Raw genomic sequence first — 24,047 nt, 5'->3', positions numbered from 1 at the left:
ACCATACCTCACAATTTGAACCATGTCTATAAAACAGTGCAGACGAATGCCTAAAGTAGATTGTTTCCTGCCCCTGCTTTTATTAGAGCTACAATTTGCAAGGAATGAGTCACAGAGTCTGACATGCCTCTTAATGAATGAAAAGTGGCTAAGATTTTACCTGTCTCATTATCAGCAAGTTCATGGGCCTATGTTTTGTTGCTATGCAATGCAGAACAAAGGTAAAGAAGTATCCAATAAACTGTTCTTGTCCTGCACCTAAATACAGTTTAGGTTGAATGTATACACCACATTTCCAATTCTGTTATTGTGGCAAACTATTCACAAATAAAATTACTCAATGATGAACTTTTTGTGTGATTATTCTTCAAAATTGAGAGTTAGGGTTCAAAATTGAAAATATCCCAGTTGGTCCCACAGGCACACTTTTCTGGTGTGGGCTTCAGAGACCTTTTGTTTGAAATGGTCCTTGGTTAAGAAAGTTTGAGAATCATTCATCCAAGCCAGTAAATTCACCATAGTAACTGAATGGCAGCATCATATTGACCCACTTCCCCTTTTTATCAGGGAGCAGCAGATTAAAAGGATTTACTGCAGAATTGAGTCAAATGCAGAGACTTCATTTCCGACGTCATTCTCCAGTCGCTCGCGCTGTGATTGCGACATTTCCGACGGCTATTGAAGGCAGCAAATGTTTCCCATGCTACTCCGCCCGCATGCGCGCACGCACATGCACGCGCACACACCCGCGCGCACACACACACATTCCAGCATGCAGGCGGAGTCGGTGACGCGCTCTGGTTTGTGAATGAGGAGCAGAGAGGAGCGCTCACCTCAGTCAGTCCGGCGCTGCTCCGCGCACTGGAGGAAAAGTTTGCAACATGGACTTCTCTGGTGGACTCGGACCTTTATTATTTTCCTATGTGCTCATTAACGGTATACTCATCACTCTGCAGACCAAAGAAGGTGAGTTTGTTTGTAAATTCCTCTCTGAAAAAGTTGATTGAGTGGAGCGTGGTTGTGTGTTAAGTGACTGCGGGCTTTATTGGAGTGAACTCGGGTGCCATGCGGGGAGAAACTGCAGGAAACATCAGGAAGCGCACTTTATTACACTCGTGACTGTCATTTATTCGGCTATTCACATTTATTCACAGGTATCCTGTATAAGAAAGTTGACAATTCAGTCTTTCTTTATAATTGACTATGTCGCCAGTATCGGCGACGAAAGTGTAGTTCCTGCATGTACGCTCCTATTAAAACTTTAAAAAAAAACAGGTGAATTTTTGAAAAAAGTTTTGAGATTGAAGTTATGGTTAAACTTCGTAATCATTGCCCCATGGTTTCAATAATTCTGTTTCAAAACGTTTGTAATTGTTGTTGTTACGTATCATCAGCCTTCTATGTTGTCCAAATACTCCGTAAAGTGACTTTTTAAGTAGAAAAGAAAGAACATTTACATCTGATATGATTAAAATGAACCGTTTTGTGCATGGCAACCAAAATCATGCAATGATTTCAACTATGTGTAATGCATAATCTCCTTTTTTTAATAAGTCTAACCTCATGAGTCTAGATGTTAAAGTTTAATCTGGTGTGATTACTGAAATGTCATTTGTCCACAGAGGTGCTTTTGGACATGAAGGCGACGGGAGGAGAACTGGGCTGGTTGACATGGAGTGTAGATCAGGGAGGAAGAGAAGGAGTGAGTATCTATCCGGCCTTTACCAGCTTCAATGTTTCCATTTGGAATTTGCCTTTGGGATAAATCTGCCTGTTGAAAATGCACAGGAAGGGCCTGGCTGACATGAGCGCCTGCGGTGCTTTCTCAATGCTAAATATTTGACCATTTGACTGGTGTGGTTTTGCTGTGTGCGAAGCTTTGTGTGTACTTATGTCAGGTTTCTACAAAATCTGCCATTAGAGTTGCCTATGGTAGCCTGGCATTGGATTTGAGCCTGAGTCTTATCAGTAGCATGTCTGGTCTCCACTAAAGCACAGATGGACAGAATATCTGCTAGCTCTGCTCTGGGAATACTTGTGGTTTTAAGGCCTCAGCTCCACAATTGTATGTTAGAGTGCAATTAACTATTAAAGTTTGCTGCATGTGGTACCTCTTTTAAGGAGGAGGGTTTTTACATGCAGCCAATCAGCCAACTACCTTTGCCTTAACAAGGGGAAAATATCTAAAACATGTACAGAACTTGTACATTATTACGTGCAGAGCTGTGGTTCTTTTGTTTGGCCAGCATTGTGTGTGTGTGCGTGTTTCATGGTTTCAAAGTAATTGACCAGTCATGCTGATGTAAATTCACTGTAAATAGACTCATTTCATGTGCTGATGACTCAAAGACATGTTTGGGCGTGCTGTTCTCAAACTTTCACAGCGACTCCCTCAACTTTCTCTCCAAGCTTTCACAGGCTCAACAATCATACTGACGCATCTAATTATTTACACTTTATAGAAATAATACAATTACAACCAAATAATGTAATAATATGTGCGTAATACAACAAAAGAAATAGTAATTAGCACAAGATAACATGGTCTTTAGGGTTAGACATTTTTTTAACAGTACATGTTTACGTTTGTAACTGCCATCATTTATAATGATGATTATGTTAAGTGTAAATACCCCTTATTATAATGTCCACCAACTGTTTAATAGAGGTGTTGGTTCTGCTCTTGTAGAAGCTTATATCAGGAGCCACACACTCGCACACACACAGCCATCAAAGCACATTCTTTTAATTACTAGCACAGGGTGACACAGGGGAGAGAGTAAACCACAAGCTCTGCCTCTGTGGGAGCATTGTTATTCATCAGCAGCCAAGCTCACGGTGAAACATGCTGTCCGTTTACTTCAGAAGATATTTGCTGCAGCATTTAGCACGCGAGCTGCAATGTTGTTTGGGTGGGATGCCAACAGTAGTGAGGCTGTGTGAACGAGTGACTTAGAAATAATTTGGAGTCTTTGCAATCTCAGACATGCTTTCCCAAGGCCTGCTGTCTGCTTATTGAGTTACAGCTCATGGTTATCCATATTTCAAATGTTAAATATAGATAAGTTCAAATGACTGTTGACTGTAGTCGCCTAAACCCCCATGGGAAGTTTATTGGTTCCCCCTTTATTTCTGACAACCTTGTAGATTTAGTTAAGGCCAGTATGGTGAGTGTGTGTCTCTGACCTTGAGGATCTGTGTGGATCTGTTTCAGTGGGAGGTCGTCCAGAAGACCCTGAACGGCTCTCAGTTCTATACTTACTCCGTCTGCAATGTTGGTAAACTTGACCAGGACAACTGGCTTCGCACCACCTTCATCCAGCGGCGTCCGTCAGCTTCCCGGGTGTTTGTGGAACTCCAGTTCATCGTGCGTGACTGCAATTCCTTTGGAGAAGCCTCTATGACCTGCAAGGAGACGTTCAACCTGTTTGCCTCAGAGTCGGACGCGGATGTGGGCACTACCTTCCGTAAGGGCCAGTTTCAGAAAGTGGCTACCATCGCTCCTGATGAAATAACTGGAAAAAATGAGCTACGGATCAACACGGAGACCAGAGTGGTAGAGAACCTGTCTAGAAAAGGCTTCTACTTAGCTTTTCAAGACATCGGAGCCTGCATCGCCCTTCTCTCTGTCAGGGTTTACTACAAAACCTGCCCGGCCACAGTGAAAAGCCTCGCCTCCTTCTCCGAAACGGTGGCGGGGGGCGAGAACCAGGCGCTGAGGGAAGTCAGCGGGGTGTGTGTGGAGAATGCCGTCAGTGAGGAGCTGCCTCGCAACCACTGCACCATGGACGGGGAGTGGGTGGTGCTGGTGGGACAGTGCCAGTGCAAACCAGGCCATGAAGAAATCAAAGACGCATGCCAAGGTAAGCGCCCTTGAATCTTTGGTATGTCTGTCTGCCCTCGGGCACTCTGGGTGTCTGGGCATAAAGACCAAGTGCAGTTCCCATGAGGCTGCTTCTTTTGCCCCTAAGCATCCCTTTGGCATTAGTCACCTTCTTGCTTTATTTTGATTACCATAGGTTGTAAAACAAGACGGCATTGCATACGCGATATTTTTCACAGGTGTTATTATGATTGTGCTCTGGAATTCTCCCCTTGGCTAACGTGACTCCTCTGCAATGGGAGGAATGCTCAGGCCCACCTGTACATGTCCCAACATCATCCCTGACCTTAAATAAGCATGTATAAAATTGTGAAACATGCTTTCGGGTTGCAGCCGTAAGCTACACTTACAGAATGACACGTTTAGATCATCGGGGGTTAATTGTGGCCTCGAGAAACTCTTCATGATGGGGATCAGATCTCATATTAGGACAGAGGCTTTAAATTGGGAATGTTGAATTGTTTCCTCACACACCTCAGCTTTCACAACTTCCCCTGTGTTTCAGCACACAATTCATCAGGTTCTTAGGTGATTTCCTGTTTTGTCATTATCATCTGCTGTCTTATCTCGCTACATAGTCCAGCCGTAATTCAGTCCTTTGACTTTGTTGTCAGTGTGTGGCTGTGTTTTAACCCCTGAACAGAGGGCTTTTATTGTTGTGGGAAGGGCTGTCAAAATGACTGAAAGTGATCAAAGAGTGTTGAGAAGCCAGGAGAGGCTCCTGTAACGTGATGGATCAGCATGTTCAAGGCTTATGGGGGGAAAGGGAGGAGGCAGGAGGAAGCGCCAGAGTCTCTGACTTTGTTCATCACAGGCATCAGAGAAAACCTGAGGCCCTCCTCTTGTGGCCGGGCATGCCGGCTACATGTTCCCCTGTCTGTCTCTTCATCCATCTTTCATGCTTTCCCTCTTTCTCCTCGCTGTTTTTACTCATGTACAGAGCTTCAGTGTTGAGTTGCATTGTGGGTACGCAGCAGTGTATATGAATATACAGTATAAGCTTGCATGCAGGGGCCTGTTAGGATCAGCTCTTTGAGAACACCCGAAGGCTCTGATCAACTGATCCCAGAGTTTTCCTACTCCCACTGCTGCTGGATTCTATTTACATACACTTTCAGAATTGGATTTATTTGCCAAGTAATAAGTACAAGGACTTTTTCTGTGGTCCAGGTTGATACACATAGGAAAAATATTGTAGTGTGTGTAAATATTAAAGAAAATCCCCCAAAAATGTTGTACATTTATACAGAAATACAATATATACAGTAATATAATAATGTATATACAAATACACAAAGGCAATACATTGACTATACCCAAGCGTCATGAATTCTATACTATTAATGGCACAAATTTGAGTAAGTTTTCCCTTGAGTAACAGACCTACACTATGTGATTCTTAATGAGGAATCCTCCTGTGCATGTTGCTTAGTAGCATTTTACCTTGATCACAACAAGGAACTAACAACACTAATGTAATCTAAAACTCTGTGTTTACATTATTGTGTCATTTCAACATAACCTTTGCTGGCTGTGGCTCGCTGCTGTCACTCTGATTGTTATCCTATTGTATTAGTGAACATGCACACTACACAGCCTGGTTCTGTTTATGGTTTTAGTTCTTTCTCTGTCTTTGCTTCTCTCCCCCCAATCAGTATTTCTTTCCTTTTTCTCAAACATGTCCCACATGTCCCATAACTGCACGCTCATTGTCGTGTTAAATTCAACATAAATCATAATACTCAAAGTATGGAGTGTGTGGGGGCATATTTACCCTCACACAGTACATGCTTGAACATCAGCACACGTTGTGCAGCTACAGGTAATCACACTGTTGCACGCAGGCGGCGGCACACACACACACACACACACACACACACACACACACACACACACACACACACACACACACACACACACACACACACACACACACACACACACACACACACACCTTGGTCTGCAGCTGTAAATCCACACGCTGTCTGACATAGACTTGCTTTTCCAGCTAGTTTCCCTCCCAGTGGTAACAGAAACATGTGAGTGATGAAGGCTTCTGTCAGTAGATCATATTCAGCTGCGGGAAAGTGCCAGGTAGGATGATTAGGAAGGGGGCGGGATAGAGGCAGGAAGGAATGAGCGAAAACTTGGAGAGAGGCTGTGTTTAGCAGAGGGGTGTGATTTTGAAGCAAAAAGAGGTGAGGAATGGAATGCAAAGGTAGGAGAACAATGAAGCGCTGTGTTTCCCCGAAGAGGCCGCAGGAGCCCACCTCCGCCTCCACCACCTTTCGCTCCTCTCCCCCACGGTTGGTACATTCCTGATCAGTTTGCTGTGGAGGAGCCTCCCTGCATTACTCTAGAACTGTGGAATTCCCAGGGGAGAGCAGTTGCAGGTCAAGCCCTCCCATAAAAATGACTAAACAAAGAAAACCCCCAAAAACTACATAGATGAAGTCGAAAGTCCAGCTTCAGATAAAGGTGGAAATGAATCACGGAGTTACAGTGGAGGGCCAAGATGAATAGCCCTAAAGGCTCTGAGTGGGCTTTGGTATAGACACACAGTCTGACTCCCCCTTCTTTCTAGCTTCTCTTGCTGTTTGAGTAGAAAACCACAAAACTCCACTTGTGGTGTTTTTCTAACTGAGGTTGAAAAGTTTCCATGTTCATCGAAGTGTTCGCTCAGTTTTATGGCTCCTCTGCCCCTTGGAGACTATTAAAGAAGAAATCTGTGACACTATCTGGTATGTGTCTCCATCTCTTCATCAGTGCCCACTGCTGTGTTTCTTACCTGCCAATCAAACTGTGATGTCTGCCCTGTGACTGTGTGTTTGTTCTTTAGATTTTCTCATGATGTTTGCCAACAAAATGTTAGTTGTGCTCTTCTTGCTGTTATCCTCACTAAGTGTCAGTTACTCGAATTTCTAAATTAAGTTGATGAGTTGTTTGGTTGCATAAAATCAGCGCTTCAATTAAAGTTTAATACATTTATCAAGCATAAATACCAACATTTGCTGGCCCTAGCTTAACAAATGCTGAAAAATGAATGGAATTGGACTTCTACTACTAATTATGATAATGATTATGATGATAATAAATGAAAAATAACTTTTTTCAACCGTTTTCCAAACACGCTTGACATAAAATCACTTTGGTTGCGGCAGCTGTTTAGAGGAGCTAAAGGTGAACAGCTTTTACAGAGTGTTCCTTAACCAAAATAAACATCACTGTGTGTGAATACAAGAAGATGAATTCTCTGTTCCTTCTTCTCTATAATGAGTAATGCAGTACACAGCAAACTTAAGGCTTTGTTGCAGCTTCTCAGTAAACATTAACCCAGTCTAACTGGGCAAACCTAGACAGATCAGCTAGTGAGAATGTTTGCAATCATTGTTTTAGGTCAAGCTTCAAGTTCATTTTCTTTTTGAGTGTCGTCTTCATATAGACATGATTGACTATTGTGAGCTTCCTGTTTTTGAAAATAAGATTCTCCCTTTGGACTGTGTTAAACCGTATTGAGCTGTTGGAGCAGAGTCATATGTTCTTTACCACAGAGTGAACTTATGTTATATGCAGTCATACAGGATAGGAAACGGCATTCAAAATGCCTGGGCTGAAACTCATCATAGAAGCAGCAGCTTTATATTCAGCCTGGCACCTGCTTCATATCAGGATGTCTGTGCTTTTAATCCCTGCGAGAAAATAAACATTTTTTTATTTAATCTGGAAAAATCAGACTATTTTGCAATTCTGTGGTTTGCGTTTAACCCCGACAGCAGCACTGTGGCTTTCAACTTGAGTGACTCACTGTTGATGCTTACAGAGTTGTGCTGCATTGCCCATCACGCCCTTCCATACCCACAATCCTTGCTGGCCCAATAGGACAGCATACCTCATGTCACCCCACAAAGGCACACGGGCTGGTCCCTGGTCCACACGCCCCTCATCAGCTTTAAAGCCCTCTGCTCTCAGTCTTGAATATGGCCTTATCCTGCATTGTGGCTTACAAAAGACCTTATTTAAAAATGGAGAGAGTAGTTTTGATGTCTTGGTGGAACAACTGTCCACCGATTTCCAGTAAAGTTATTATTCCTCTTGCCAGAGAAGTTCCAGTAAACTATTTCCTCTCTGCCCCTCCTGCTCTCCCTCTCCGTGTCTCCAAAGTCATCCTCAGCTGATGTAACAAACAGTTGGTGACTAAGTTGCAGTTGTGTGACTGCGGTGAGTGATTTGTATAGGTAGTAATTGACTTGGGTGTGTTTGCTCTTTTTAAATGAAGTAACTACTGGTTCTGCATACTTTTTTGTCTTCCTAGCCGTCCTCTACCTCTCCGTCTCTCCACATCCTCCCTGTCCCTGAATGGTCTTTCTATTTTTAATTCCATTTTCTATTTGACGTTTTGTCACATGTGTTTGATAGTTTCTTGTCATTTGCATTCTTACTTCACAGTCCTTAATGCAGTTCACTCGCAAGTTGCTTGACAAGTTAAACAAACTGAAAAGTTTTTCTCATTTATTTGTTGATTCTTGTTGTAAGTGAAATGGCTGATGTGCTGTTGTTTTTGGCCAGACTGCAGTTTTGTGAGTACGACACCGATATGGTTAAACATCCCGTTTCACACGGCCCTGACCGGGCTGGTTTACACTGTGTACACCACTTTTTCTACTCAGTAAATACATTTTTTTCCACTACTGACTTCTAAAGATAAATAGAGGCTAAATTTGAACAATGCTCCCAATCTGTGAGTTTTCAGTGGAGAGGGACAGAGAAAACAACACTGCTGAGATGTTGAGAAAGAGATAAACATTCAGTGAGGGTGAAATATAGACCTTAACTGTCAGGGTTTGTTATTTTGGCTTTGAGTGTGTCTTGTAGGTGCTGAATCTTATGATGGAAAGTAGAGTTTGTCAAAGGTAGGCCTTGGTCTGGAGTGTGTCTCTGAGACGGAGATGAATTGTTCTTGTGTTCATGCTCAGATGCCTTTAAATCTTCTCGTACCTCTTCATTATAATCACCCTGAAGCTTTAAAGGTCTCAAACTATTTCAGCTTGTGTGATGGGGACAAAGACATGTGATTACAGACCTCCACCTCAGCATCTCAGGATCGGATTCATTTGAGCTGGAGTGAGGAAAGGGGCCATGGGTTTAACATAATGGAATCATCTCACTCCTCTGGGATAATCCCCCTATCGAAATTTTCTGCTCTACTGAATTCACTTGGCTCTTGATCCTTGCAGCCGTTCTAAAAAAAGCGGGTGCAAGTGAGTTGCAGATTAATTGGCCAGCGCTGCTCATTTCGATGCGCCGGCTCGATATAACCTTTTCAGGGAAGAATGGGAGTTTCGTGAAAGCCACCGTGATTACTTTGAATTAGCGGGATCTTCAGATCTCGTGCCAAGATAACGTCGGCCTGGCGGGCTGATCTTAAGGGAGTTGGCTAGATAATGGGGCGACTCTGAAGGTGCTTTCAAGTGGTGTCATGCACCGTCTTGTTGAGCTGCGTCTGCACTGAACACGGCCCTACCAATTACTGTGCCGAAGATGACAGGAAATTTAGCAAAGTGGATCGCTGGTGGCCCCTATGGCTCTTTAATGTGGATTAAAGCAGCCATACTCGTCTTGTGGCGTAAAAAGTGCACTCATTGTCACAAGCACTTGATATCAACTATTAACCGATATCAGATATGCGACCCCTGGAATGCACTTCATGTTTCAGTTAATGCCGTTCTACCTCTGGAAATAAGGGGAGAACGTACCAGGACATGTAACAAGACTCTGATTTAAACCCATAACATCAGAATGACCCCTGGCAGAAGTTTGGATAACGTTTATATTTCCTTTTGCCTTTGAAAATAATGAGTCATGTGCTAGGCTGCCACAGGTGGTGTTGGTATCTGCTGGTACTTTCATCATTCAGGTAATCAGGTCATTCGTATCAGGCTCAGATCCATATTTGTGAGGAGTTATCTGTAGTGATCTGCCTGACAAAATCTCCACCTTTTGCCTTTCGTTTCCTAAATATTGAAATATGAGTCAATTATCGACACGTTTTGTTACCAAACTGAGAGCCGTAAAGAAGCTAAGTGAGACTGATAAAGTATTTAGGAGGATTTGCATTGAACCACTGGATTTGCAAAGCATTGTGAAGCACATTGTATGTAGTGCTGTGGTGTGAGGTCAGCACTTTCCTCCCCCTATGTCAGTCAGTCAGTAACCCCCACCTTCCTCCCACCCACCACCCCCAACCCACCAACACCCACCCACCATTCACTGCTAACAGGACGAGCCGGAGCGGAAACCGGAGGTCACCTAATCCTGCGGTGACTCCCCGACCCGTTGGCTCAGGGCTTTCCATTGTCACACTCGGTGCTCAGCTGCTTCACGCAGACACTTTCTATTTTGTTGTTCTGCCTGATAAGTCTTTTTGTTTATTGGTGCATTTGGTCCCCACTTTGGCCCCTTTTCCTAACCAGGAAGCAGACGCTCGTCGGCATGCGGTGTGTAAACCTGTTGGCTCGACTGGCTTTGGTGAGGTGGTGTGTTTGCCACCTGGCTGTCTGGATCTGAACCGGTCCTGTATGTGATTGAGGTTGAGACCCATATGTAGGTAAACCAAGCAACCCGTGACTCTCATGTCAGCTCGTTTGGTCTCTATGAGGTGTCAGCTCAGGGCTAGTTTGGCTCAGTATTCCCTCAGCTCAGTGAACAGACCTGAGGAGTGAGGCTAGAAAGGGGATTAGGGAATTTATTGTGTTTGTTAACGGCCCCAGATGAAAGCCTTAGTGCAATTGTAAAACAGATGTAATGCCCTTACAGCTGCTCCATTGGTCAACTAATCCTTTTGACTAATTCCCCCCCCCTGTCCCCCCCCCCCACATGTGCACACTTCCATCATCCCTTACACCTTTAGTGCCCTCCCGCCCCCTCCCCACATGCTCCTCTACCTCGGTGACCCTTGGCTCTTGTTACCGGCTCACCTCCCCCATCAGAGACCTTCATTGTTCCACCACAACCACACTCCCCCAAAATGCTAATGACATGTAGTCACCATGCATACAAACAAAATGACATGACATATTGCAATTACAGCTCTGACCAGCGCAGTAATGAGAAGAGGGAGGGTAGAGTGGATTGAATAAGTGGACGGGCTCCAGAGGGAGTGAGGGCTCACTTGGCCTCCACATATGAAGGGAATCCTTTATGGGAGTCGCCCTGATACAGATCTAGTTATTGTATTTTTCCTTGTGGATTTATTTTTCTGAGGTATTTTTGTGTTCACTGGCCATACTCCTGAATTTAACTTTCCTCCCATGAGAGAACCCACCGGCTGCTGCTGCCACTGCTCCTTCTTCCTCCTCCTCCTCCTCCCCCCCTCCTCCTCCTCCTCACTGCTAGCATGTGTTTGTTTTAGTTGGCTGTCGACTCCCTATAAGCCATGCACAGTTTAACTCGCAAACTACCCTGAGGCAGACATGACCTCTCTGGCTTTAAAAGCCCCGGCGCTGGAGTCGATTGTGGAGGCCCCACCGCCACTTACATCTCAAGTCCTGGGGGGGAATTTCTGTTGTCAAGCACCCATGTTTCCCATTCATCCATCTATCCGAGCGTGCATTCATCACTGTCGCCATCTCATCCATCTTAACGTCGGCCGACAAACCGGGGGCCCTTGGGGCTCCCACTCCACCGCCACTCAGGGCTCCCAGAATGTAACAGGCCTATGCACTCAGTCTCAATAAACAAACACAGAGCTACTCAAGGCGCACAGGGCCTCTCAAATGACAAACAGCGACCAAAAGGGAGGAAAAATGGACCTAAGTTTGTCAGATGTTTCAACTCAGACGATGCTAAGAGACATTTTGTTTATGATTCAAGGAAGGCATTCACCTCCACATCCCCCACAGGTTTTGTGCCTGTGTTCATGTTGGCTCGACAGAGTTTGGCTTCCTTTCTGGTTATTATTCTGTCGCAAGACTCCTGTAGTCTCAGCACTGCTTCTCCTCTTGGTCACGCTTCCCTGTGTTTTCCATGCTTTGATTGGCTGCTTTAGGAAGGAAGCCCTGCGTCAGCCTCGCACTTCCTGCTTCCTGTTGTGTCCAGCAACAATCCAAAGACACAGCCCCCTACCCCACCTCTTGCCGTGGAACCAGGAACATTCCTATCACTTAACATTTCTGTCACTGGAAGAATCCTCTTGTTATGATATGTTAGTCCAGCTTACAGTCACAATGTCTGAGTTCCCTTTATTGTCACTGTGACTCACGAGCAAGAGACAAAACCTCTTTCACGTATTAAACTGAGCAATAAGTTGAAACCAAAGCCTCAGTCAAGACGCGGTGCTTACAGGCCTCCTGTTGGGTGGTGTGCACTGGAATGCATCTTGATTATAGAGTCGGCACACTGCGTAAGGCCATCATCTCCACAGCCCTGACCACGGACGCATTGCAGCCGGCACTCTAGTGCCAAAAAGAGGCTAGTCCTTCTCTATTCAGTTGCCATGTGGCATTTTGTCTATTCCCATCTGCAGTGATTGTGTGTGTGTATGTTATTTCTCTCTGCAGTTGAATGGCATGGCATTCTCCTTGCCTGCTGGTCAGTGGTGAATAGCAATGTTAATGGGTTGGCTGTGGAGTCTTTTTAGTGAGGAATGGGAGGAGAGAAAGGGAGGGTACGTAGGAATTTGGGGATTACGAGGAGGAGAGGTAGGGGAATGAATCAGGGTCGAGTCGGCAGCTGTTCATCCTCCTCAATGAAGGAGTTTGCCCTTGCCTCTCTCTTTTCTTCAGTCCTCAGCAGGATACAGTAGTCCTCTCTTTCTTTCTCAGACCTTCTGTTCCTTCATCCCCCACTGCTCTCTACCTCAGTCTGCTGCTAAGTTTGCGTTAATGAGTAGCAATGGCTGTTGGTGAAACAGCTGGCAGAGAAGTAGAGGAGATGTTGTCTTGAGAGGAGGAATCAGTAATATGTAGGCCCATTGGACCAGGGTTACACTCCACAAATTCCTCTCATGCTGTGTGTTACTTTCCACTGTTGTTGTCGTGCTCTTCGGTGAATACACACCTATCTCGTTACAGCCATTGGCTCCACCACAACTCGGTGAACCACAACGATACGAGAAGCTGAATGGAGTCAAAGAGAAACTCCTTGTCAATCGAGTAAATCCCTGTTGATATGACTTAAATGGACCGGGAGCTGGGTGCATTCAGGAGTGTGTGTGGTCACTTGTGGCTTCCAAATGAAGGACATTGGGTTTGAACCGCAGTGAAAGCCAGGCACAGACGGCGGCGGTGGTATCAAGAATCTGATACAGCCCTCGTCCTTGGCTCTCAGTTCCAGCTTGCCTGCTGGATGCCGACATCCAAACTGTTTGTCTTTGACTCTGTGTTTTATTACTAATCTTGGGTCACTCGCATTGAACTCAGACCCCTCCATCTTTCTGTAATGCTCCATTTCTTTTGGCAATCTGGACATTTTTCTCTTTCAACCTTGCATGAACTCTAAAGTGTCTTCTTCTACACCTTTCCCTCTTTCTTTCCTGTCTCATTTTGTTCTCTGTTGGCTTTGGCTCACATGTCGGCTCTCATTTGCATTGTCAATATCTTATGGCATCTGACATAATCTGTGTGTGTGTGTGGTTTAAGTGTTGGGGCAGAGGGACAAGAACAGGTGACAGGCAGAGGACATAAGCCCTCCTATGATGTCAGATTTGCCCATGTGTGCTTTGTATACATGTATGTGTACTTTGTCCGTGTGTGTGTGTGTGTGTGTGTGTGTGTGTGTGTGTGTGTGTGTGTGTGTGTGTGTGTGTGTGTGTGTGTGTGTGTGTGTGTGTGTGTGTGTGTGTGTGTGTGTGTGTGTGTGTGTGTGTGTGTGTGTGTGGTGTTGGACATGAGCGGTAGCAGTTGGTGGAATGCTCTTCTGAGAGTTAAAGGGGGCCTTCTCATTTTCACTCTCTTTTATGGCGCGTCCTCTCAGACATTTCACACCGTGTTAAGTTCATATTTCACTGCTGCTATGCACAGCTGGATCTTTTACCTGACTGTCTCTACTCTGAGTTGGATGTGTGAAATTGCTTGTCATCTTATCTAAGTGATATAGTTTCACAAGTCTGCATGCGGTCTCTGAAAGAGAAATACTGAGTGCAAACCGATGCTGTTGCTTTGCCTCCTTCGATTCTTCACCTTGTTGTTCTCGATGCTTTCTTGATTTGTGTCATCTTTACTCCTCTGGTGCTGCACTACTGCACACTGGCTTACAGTCATGGAATGTTGGTTGACTGGTTGTGTTTGCTGAGAGACACAGTAAGAAAGCAACAGAGGGGGATGGTAAAAATGTAAGGAGTAGGAGTGTTGGCGAGGCAGGGAGTCTGTGTTTGTGACTGGGCTGGGCTCAGCTGAGCAGATGGAACGGACAATGTTTTAATCAGTAGAGTCAACACTGAGCAGAGCCTTGCCTCTGTTTTCTCTCCCGTATCACTGTCCATCGATCTTGTCCAAATTTAACCTTTGGCCCCGACATGAAATGGCTCCACTTTATTTTGCAGTCTTGCCTGCGAGGTGAAAAGTTCACAACATCTTAATCTTTGAAGAGACTCCCATAAGCCGGAGGAACTGGCTGTGTCATCAGACCTGAAGTCAGCCTCCACCTTGTTGACTCCCTTGTGCAAATGTCTTGTATTTGCAGAATGTCAGGCTGGCTTCTTTAAAGCTTCTTCATCTAGTGACATGTGTGAGCCATGTCCTGCCAACACCCAGAGGCTGGAGTCCGGAGCCCTTGTTTGTCCCTGCATGGATGGCTTCTACCTGGCCCCAAGTGACCCCCCTACAGGACCCTGCTCAGGTAACGCTCATCAGGACTCATTTAGCCCTCACAGAGTACATTGACACAGTACATCTGAGTTTAGATAAGTATTTTGAAACTCACTTAAGTTAAAACATTGCAGGGTGTGTAAGGTTGAATGTTTTTTTCTTGCAGCCCCACAGTTTTTGACAAAACTAAAAATGAAGCGCGCAAGTTTGAATCCCACTATGAGCAGTTTTAATAAACAGCCCAGTTTTTGAACATCCTGTAAAGTTTGAAGCAGCACTTGGACGTGTTGATCCATGACACAATGCCATTCTTCTGTCTAACACTCCACATCTTTTCTTCTTCTCTGCCCATCAGCCCCACCCTCTGCCCCACGAGACCTTGTGGCCACCACCACTCAGCTCTCTGCAGGCAAACTCCTGCTCTCCTGGAACACGCCGGAAGAGACCGGCGGCCGCAGCGATGTCACCTACAACGTGGAATGCCGGCGCTGCGAGGGCACCGTCTGCCAGCCCTGCGGAGAGAAAATCCACTACGAACCAGCCAGCACAGGCCTGACAGATACCAAGGTCACAGTGAGCGAGCTGGACGCTCACCTGAACTACACTTTCACTGTGGAGGCTCACAGCGGCGTGTCACAGTTTGTCAGCCAAGGGACACAAAGGATAATCAGACCACCATCCACTAGTGCTCTGACTACATCTCTGCACTACACTGGTGAGTGAGGATATGAGGCAGGACAGTGTTGCCATCTGTGCTGCAGTAATGACAGATGGTATCTATAAAACAGTAACGGCTTGCAATGTTCTGCACGAGAGTGAAAATTTCCGATTTCATCAGTTTAGTTCCGTTTGAGTTCACGTCTTGAATGAAGTCTTGCTTAAGATGTCAGCACTTTGGAAAACGTCTACTCTTTCTCCTCAGACCCCCCCAAGATTACAGCCATGCAACTGGTTGAGAGGACACACACCAGCATGTCCCTGTCCTGGGCTGTGACCCATCGACCACAGGTCGCAACCCGACCCATCCGCTACCAGCTCACCTATCGCAAGAAGGTACAGCAGGACAGTTATTTAGAACACCTCATTTTTTTGCTCATTAACTATTGCACAGATTGTACTTGAGTCTGTGCATTCTTAATGTTTTGGAGTATTGGAGTATTGAAATGTGCATTTAGTGATATTAAAATGATTCTGTAAGTGTGTAATATTTCAATAACAGATATCAGTTTAAAGGGACTGATTTTACACATAAACATTGGTTTATTAATCACAGGTCGCACTTAAAGCCAATCCTAGCTTTAGTTTTCAAACTTGTGGTCTAGCCCCCAACACATGCTGAGTATTGCTCACTATAATCAGCTGCTTACTGTTCTTCATGTGGACGGCCTCCATCTTCAATAATAACACTCACTGTTCTAACTGCATTTCCCTCCTTGTGTCCCGCAGGATGACAACTTGGACGTGACCACCTACACGGTGCTGATCCTGGAGAAGGACACGGTGCAGATCAATGAACTGGCCCCAGGCACCGCCTACCTGTTCAGGGTCCAGGCCCTCGGTGGTGATGGGGGCCCCGGAGGCTTCAGCATGGAGAAACAGTTTGAAACTCTGTCTGAAGGTACGGAGGGAAAATAACTTTGAACCAGTTTCAGTAGCTTTGTTAAAGTACTGCGTTGTTTGTAACTTTTTCCGTCTTTTCCAGCATCCCTTGCCGGTAACACAGCCATCATCTTCGGCGCTGCAGTTGGAGGAGCGGCCATGTTGTTCATTGTGTTCGTGGTCTTGTTCCTTCGCAAACGGTGAGCGGCTTCTCTGTCTGTGTCGCCGTCCCATTCATCAGTCATAATACACCTCCTTCACTGGCTTCCTCTCTCATTCTTTGCTCTTTCCTTTGTGGGGCCTCTCAACTGCTTTTGTATTCACTCTCTCCTCACCTCTGCCTTTCTCTCTTCCGCTCAACACACTTTCGCTTTCTTTTTTATCTGGATTTGTGTCCCAGCACTGACAAGGGAATTTGCTTTGAATGCACCTTGTCATATTCCAGTGAGTGTTGGGGCTTTTTATAGGGCTTAGTCCAGAGTGGCACATTGTTGTATCGCAGACTGTCGGCACTTTGTAAAGGTGACTTGGGCCTGAGCTGAGCGCCTGTCTGCCTGCCTGCCTGCCCGCCCGCCGGCTTGTCTATCTATCAGTCTTCCAATCGACTTGGCAAACACTCTATCACCAGCCTTTATCAAAGGGCTGCTTCTGAATGGAGGCAATGCACCGGTCAGAAAATATAACATCTTGAAAATATTATTACAAAAGTTTCTAAGTACTATTCACTGGTGCTATCTACCTCAAAGCCATACTCCAGTAAAAGTAGAGATTTTTAATTTTTTTTTAAAAGTGAGATTTATTCACTAAGCATCTTATATATTACTTATGTGTTTATTTCACATTTGATAATCAATACATGAATACTTGCCACTTAATTCTAATCATTGTTTTGGAATGATATACTAACATGCAGGTGGTTTTATATTATTCAGGAGAAAAAACTCTCACACCAGGCAGGGAGCAGAGGACACCTACTTCTCCAGCTCAGGTACTAAATGTCTCACTGTACCACGTTGTTCTCCTAAGTTACTACTTAAGTTACTAATATAAACCTTTTCCCTCATTACAGAGCAACTGAAGCCTCTGAAGACATATGTTGACCCACATACATATGAGGACCCCAACATAGCTGTCCTGAAGTTTGCCACTGAAATCCACCCCAGCCACATAACCAAACAAAAAGTCATCGGAGCTGGTGAGTGAGCCGAGTGCTCAAGCAATCTGCTGAGGGGCTTAACTTGGAAGATGTTGAGAGATTTCTCCAATCCTCAAGTTCTCTGTTTATATTGTGTGTTTTCTCCAGCTTAACAGGTAGACTGACAGTGGTTACTTTGGCTAAGTTCTCACACGTTTAGACATTTTTTTTCATGTAGGAACTCTTGGCTGTGGCTTCTATGTCTTTTGGCTCGAGTCGACACCAATCGTTACACAAAAGAGAAATAGTTGCAGGAACATTATTTTGGAAGCGTATCAGAGCTCTACGGGTTCAGGCACACTGCTTACAGATGATAAGTTTATTCAAGTGTGACCACCTTTAACCTTTGAACCCGCAGGCCTTTTTTTCTACATACACCCCCTCTCCGGTTCCCACGACCGTGCCCCCCCCCCCCCCCCCTCCCTTCCTCACCTCCTGACAGCTGATTCCCATGCTTCCACACCGCAGGTTCGCCACCAATTAAACTGCACTGACTCTCTCAACACCCAGCCCGAACGCACCTCAGCGAGAGAGCCTCAGGCAAAACAGCCAAGGATACTTCCATGTTTGCTTTCTCTTTGTTACACAGACAACCCTCTCAGCTGGAAACCTAAGATGTATCAAAAACACATTCTTGTGTTATCTCCTCTCTCAATCTGTTCCTCCATTGATCCTGTGCCCCGCAGGAGAATTCGGCGAGGTGTATCGGGGAATTTTGAAGGTGCCGGGGCGGAAGGAAGCGACCGTGGCGATCAAGACATTAAAGCCGGGCTACAGCGAGAAGCAGAGGCAGGACTTTCTCAGCGAGGCGTCCATCATGGGCCAGTTCTCTCACCAGAATATAATTCGTTTGGAGGGGGTGGTCACCAAATGTAAGGATCTCTGCTTGCTTTCCAGTGATCTAGCTGCTTTGGGCCTGATTCATCATGGTGATGCTTACTTTCTTTATCTCTTGTGCAGTCAAACACGCCATGATTGTGACTGAATACATGGAGAACGGAGCACTGGACAAGTACCTCAGGGTAGGTTCACCACCAAGCCATTGTTTTCATGGAGATGATGTTTGACGTTTTGTCATAGTACGTAACCATGCACTTTATAGCTTTAAGTTTAATCTGATTTAGGCAAGAGGATATTTTTTCACCACGTTAACACCATAATCTGATTGAATTTGGCATGAATCAACATGGGTGAGCTAACATGGAACAGGCACGTTCCATCATGTTCCACACGTTCTGCATATTTCGCCAGGGGATTTGATTGAGATTATTTTCAAAGAGAATGAAGAAAAGAAACTGCAAAGAGCAACAGTACTACTGCAGATAATGCCAGAGAGGAATGCAGAATATTGCGAATTGTGTAGATTAGTATGTTATTACGTTTACCTTATTACTCAAATGTCTTACAGATTAAAGTCTAGTCACACAAATAAGATATGTAATGTGTAATGTATTCCCTCTAATCAGGACCACGATGGAGAGTTCTCCTCCTTCCAGCTGGTTGGCATGCTGCGTGGCATCGCTGCGGGCATGAAGTACCTCTCTGACATGAGCTATGTCCACCGTGACCTGGCGGCCCGCAACATCCTGGTCAACAACACCCTGGAGAGCAAAGTGTCTGACTTCGGTTTGTCCCGAGTGCTGGAAGACGATCCTGAGGGGACGTACACCACCAGTGTGAGTAGAACATCCTACTCTGTCGCTTCAAATTGTACCTGCTTTAGGTTGGATGTGTGATGCTGCAAAGTCTCCCTGGGCTTCTTAGTGGAGCTGGGAGGCTTTTCAAGAATTTTTTTTCCGTTTCTAACATGAAGGATTTTATTTAACAGGGTGGTAAGATCCCGATTCGCTGGACAGCTCCAGAGGCCATCGCATACAGGAAGTTCACCTCAGCCAGTGACGTGTGGAGTTTTGGCATCGTCATGTGGGAGGTGATGGCCTTTGGTGAAAGGCCGTACTGGGACATGAGCAACCATGAGGTCAGCCTCTTTTTGAAGACATAAACATTAAGTTAGTGAGAAAGTGAAGCAAATATTCACCAGGCAAACTTACGTGCAGGTCATGAAGGCCATCAACGAGGCTTTCAGGCTGCCGGCGCCGATGGACTGTCCCTCAGCCGTGTACCAGCTCATGCTGCAGTGTTGGCTGCAGGAGCGCGCCAAGAGGCCGCGTTTCGGCGACATCGTCAGCCTGCTGGACAAACTCCTGCGAAGCCCAGAGTCCCTGAAGACCATTGCAGACTTTGACCCACGGTAAGATTAAGTTAAAGATCGACACCTAATTGCACCTAAATGTTCCTTATTCTGATCCAGGAATTTCTAAAACTATTTCTTAACATTAAAAGCTGCAGCATTCTTCAATGTTTTTGGCTCTGATTCTTCCAAAGCAATTCACCAATCTGTGTTTAAAATATGAGACAGTTTTATCCCATGATAGACTCAGTTAAGCCATTGATGCAGTTTGTTATATACAGATAAGGATCAGGATCCAGCAGGAGCCAGCAGACTGAAATATAGGTGTACTAGAGGCACAGCGTGTGTAGAAACATGTGATGCAGAGCATGAGGCTGATTCATGCAGGGTGTGTCTTACAGTCAGAGATTTATTGTAGTAGCTTCTTACTCTTTACGCAAGTATATTATTAGAACAAGACACATTATGTCTCAGCTCGTTTTGCCTTGGCAGGGCCATAGAGACATGTTGTAACAAAGCACAGGTTTAATAGCTGACTGTAGTTATTTTGTGACATTTTCCATCTTGTGTTTTGATTGTGAAATCTCAAGTATTAGTCAGAGCCGACAGTCATCTTCTGTTTCATTCTGGTTGATGGGAATATTTACCTGAGCTCTCACAGTGGTCTTCTTCTCTGTAACGGCTGAACAGACAGCAGGCAACGTTTTAACACAGAGAACACTTTTCACTTTGTAGCAGCGCCACCATTTTCTTTAATTACAAAATAGTCTGTTGCAGAAAGAAAGCCTAAATGGCCTACTTTGACTATTAAAGCGAGGTTGTGTACCTGACACCTTGAACACAGTATAGCTGGGGGACATGAGGGCTCCTCTAATGAAAGAAATGTGTCTGGAGTCTTGGCTGGGGAACAGTGAAGCTCTGTTGTGTGTGTGTGTGTGTGTGTGTGTGTGCATGGATACATATTTTCTCCTTTGTGAAGGAGCAAAACGGTGAGAAAGGACAAAAGCCTGTCGCGTTCACGTCTTCATTCGCTCTCGCCCCGACTGCACCGACTGGTTTTTATCACCAGCCTTCCTGCTCCCTAATTACAGCCTTCTTACCGCTCAGCTTTGTTGTGGGAAAGCCTGCTGATGATTTTCATTTGGATCTAAGTTTTTTTTTTTTTTGTTGTCTGCTTGCAGCATATCCATCCGCCTGCCCAGCACCAGTGGTTCGGACGGTTCCCCCTTCAGGTCTGTTTCTGAGTGGCTGGAATCCATCAAGATGAGCCAGTACAGTGAGAACTTCACCTGCGCTGGGATCATCACCATGGATCAGGTCCTGCAGATGAAGAACGAGTGAGTGACACGCCACCATGGCATGAAAGAGTTTATTAGAATGACTGTCCTGCATGTTGTAGTGTGTAGTATGTAGTATATATTTTGGCAGGAGGCAGGAACATATCACACATGTTGCGTAATGGTGCTTTCCCTCCTACTTGGTCCGACTTCCCCATTGTAGTTTTTGTTGTCGTTTTCCTAAAAATGCAGCTTCTTCACAGCCAGCGGAATTGTTAGCTCACAATTTAGTCTGCAACCTCAGTACAGCTTGAGAAATGTTTGAGAAGGGAAAAAAGTCATGCAGGCAGGAGAAAGGAGTGGGCTGATTTGTGGCATGCTGGTGGTGGAGGCTTGTGGCATCTCCACTCCTTATTCTTCTTTCCTCTCCCTCTATTCTTTCTCCCATCCCTCCCTTCACCCACACACTAGCTGCCCTGGGCACCACTTTTCCTTAGAGCCCCAAAACCACTGGCTTTGCTTGTTTGGGGCAAAGGCTTCTGTGGCTTCTCCCAACATTGAAGAAAGGGAGGGGAAAGGAAAGAATAGTTTGTGGATCAGGAGCAGCTAGGGGAGATTTAGAAACTGAAATAGATGGACGGGATTTGAAGGCTCAACGTCGGCAAGTTTTTTTTTTTCCCTCGCGGAAATATGGAAGAGGTGGGCTTTAGAATGTCCAGTGTAGCTTTAAAGCAGCGGATCTTCTCAGATGTGTATGAGCGTTAAGAGGTCATGTAATGAAACACTCAACTTTTTGGAAAAAGGGTTACCGGTGCGTGTAATATATGGTGGTTTGGGGCAATAACCAGGGCCAGAAATCTTTCCTAACTGCATGGGCAACCAAGAGGAACCCCCTCCTCTTTCTCTACCACCCTGTATCCATTCCCATAAATTCTGAAGATGGGTAGGCTGTAAAGCAGACGGCGAACCCTTTTGAAGTATCCGTCATATGGAATGGTGTGATTTCATGGCCTCGTTTCCATCTCGAGGCATCTGGTAGCACTCTTCCAAAACCAGCAGCTATTTACGATCCACCCTCTGCTTGCCAGACAAGTGATTCATGGTTAACGGGGAGAATCCTCGTTAAGTAATTAAGGCTGTAATTTAGGCTTTGACTATGGACTGGAGTGTTTCTGGGCTTCAGCAGGTTTGCATCATTGGGCTTGTGAAGAGTGAAACTCCCATTAGAAGCCTTTAATGTTGAAGATGAATTGAAACCCTCTGCAGATTAGTAAATTGGAGCGCCGTTATCAAGCTCTGGCTGCCATTTCATCCCCCTGCATGAGTCAGTGATTACTTCAAGAGAGGAAGGAAGGACATATGTGAAATGTGCTGGGACCAAGCCAAAGCCTAAGGCCTCCTGCTTACATGCTGTCATGTCTCTCTTTCACAGGGATATCAAGAACATCGGGGTGAGGCTGCCCGGTCATTTGAAAAGGATTGCCTACAGCATCTTGGGTTTGAAGGACCAGACCAGCACCCTGAGTGTATTTGCTGTGTGATCCTGACGAGGAAGAGGAAGGGAGATGGGGCACTGAAGCAGGCAGCCCATTGAACTCTAAGCTGAGCTGGAGCAGAGCTGCAGGGACGGCTTTGGATTGGAACAAACCAAACGCTAAACGCCAACCTATGGGGCCGACTGAAACAGACTGACACATTTACTGTACATTCTTACTCCTCTGAGATTTGTAACAAATATCTCCATATTATCCAAATGGGAATGGAGCAAACATACAGCAATAGATGTATAGAGTAGATCTGTATATTTAGATTTCTATTTTTATTATCCACGTCTTCTGTATAGATACAATTGATTCTACTTTTGTTTCTCTTCATTTTCACATTCCTGCTTGGTAAAAAGAAACAGAGCCATGCCTCTTCTGCAAAGGTCGTCTAACTTCGGTCCTTAAGAAACTGCACCCTGAGCTTGTCGCATCCAGCATCAAACCAAAAGGAAAAGCAAAGCGTGATGGTGGCAGCGGTGGATTCCAGCCCCCCCCCCGGCCTCAGTCTGCGCTCGGTGTTGTCACAGCGTCTCCTTTGATTTGGCACTTTGGTCCATTTCCTGTCAAACCATTGAAGATGGACAACAGGGGACTTAAATGAGCTTGAGCTGGCCAGTTAAACAGGCACGTTGACCAGGCGTATGAATACAGACGGATCTGTATGGAGCTGTTCTGATGCTTCTACTGGCTCTATTCAGAAATTAAGCTATAATTGTATGATTGATGTTATATGAGAAATGAGAGAACATATTTGAGGTACTCTTCATGTATAGTTTCAACACTTTTTTGTGTGTGTTTTTGGCTGATTTTGCAAAAACATGGGGATTGATTATGCCACTTGTAATGTAGCACTTGAATCAAGAATCTTGTGATCTTGATTTATCTCAGAAAAGTTAAAAAAAAAACTCTCCAATCTCACAAAAGATCTTAGAATTGTATCTGGTGGCTTCCGAGTGAGAAGCTCTCAGTGAAATAAGGAAGGCTGGCCCGACTTCTGTTTCAAGGCTTGGACTATTCACTGGTTTCTCTCAATGAATAGACAAATATTTGCCTCCATGCCAGTCTGTGTGTAATAATACTCTGCAAAGCATTTTTGTCCCTCACTTACCAAAGACATGAATGAGTGCAGGCCTGAGTAATAAGTACAATATGTCCTTGTTAGTTGTAGCAGCCGTGAATGAAGAGGGAGGGTGATGTTTGCCCCCCCTAAAGAAGATTTACTATGATGAATCTTGTTGTGGTTGCAATGACTTCTGACTTAAATAATAAAAAATTAAATTAAATAATAGTTTGGTTTGTAATTTCAATGTTTGATTTCATTATTGTAGAGCCTATATTCGGATTCCTCCACGTTTGTGTAGGTCTGAGGAACATTAGGATGGATTGAAGTGTCCACCTGCCTGAAGCTTTACTGCCTCTGAACCTTCAGACTTTATTTAAAGTGCCTGCCTGCTTTGGGACAGCAGTGAGTTTGCAGTGGCGACTTTCCTCTGAGCTCTTAATTCACGACTGCAAATTATTTTGTTACTGATGTGATGTACAACTTCCTTTACTTG

At 45.0% G+C, this 24,047-nt stretch overlaps 1 protein-coding gene across 1 annotated transcript; it reads left to right on the top strand.

Annotated features, from left to right (window-relative positions):
• Window positions 1-818: 818 nt before the first annotated feature.
• On the top strand, window positions 819-23,775 carry epha2b (eph receptor A2 b). The gene is made up of 17 exons (XM_076166541.1): window positions 819-966; window positions 1,623-1,702; window positions 3,215-3,863; window positions 14,561-14,716; window positions 15,041-15,400; window positions 15,608-15,738; window positions 16,132-16,303; window positions 16,388-16,484; window positions 17,217-17,272; window positions 17,354-17,479; window positions 18,166-18,351; window positions 18,440-18,501; window positions 18,946-19,155; window positions 19,308-19,457; window positions 19,537-19,730; window positions 20,852-21,007; window positions 22,380-23,775. The coding sequence occupies exons 1-17, from the start codon at window positions 882-884 to the stop codon at window positions 22,486-22,488; spliced, it is 2,979 nt and encodes a 992-aa protein (XP_076022656.1). The 5' UTR covers window positions 819-881; the 3' UTR covers window positions 22,489-23,775.
• The last annotated feature ends 272 nt before the right edge of the window (window positions 23,776-24,047 follow it).

Source organism: Genypterus blacodes, unplaced genomic scaffold (assembly GCF_046128005.1).
Source record: "Genypterus blacodes isolate CSIRO-AG114 ecotype Tasmania unplaced genomic scaffold, CSIRO-AGI_Gbla_v1 ptg000156l_1, whole genome shotgun sequence".
NCBI classification, from domain to species: domain Eukaryota; kingdom Metazoa; phylum Chordata; class Actinopteri; order Ophidiiformes; family Ophidiidae; genus Genypterus; species Genypterus blacodes.
Note: the sequence above shows the minus strand (reverse complement) of the source record. Positions and strands in the feature narration are given on the sequence as shown.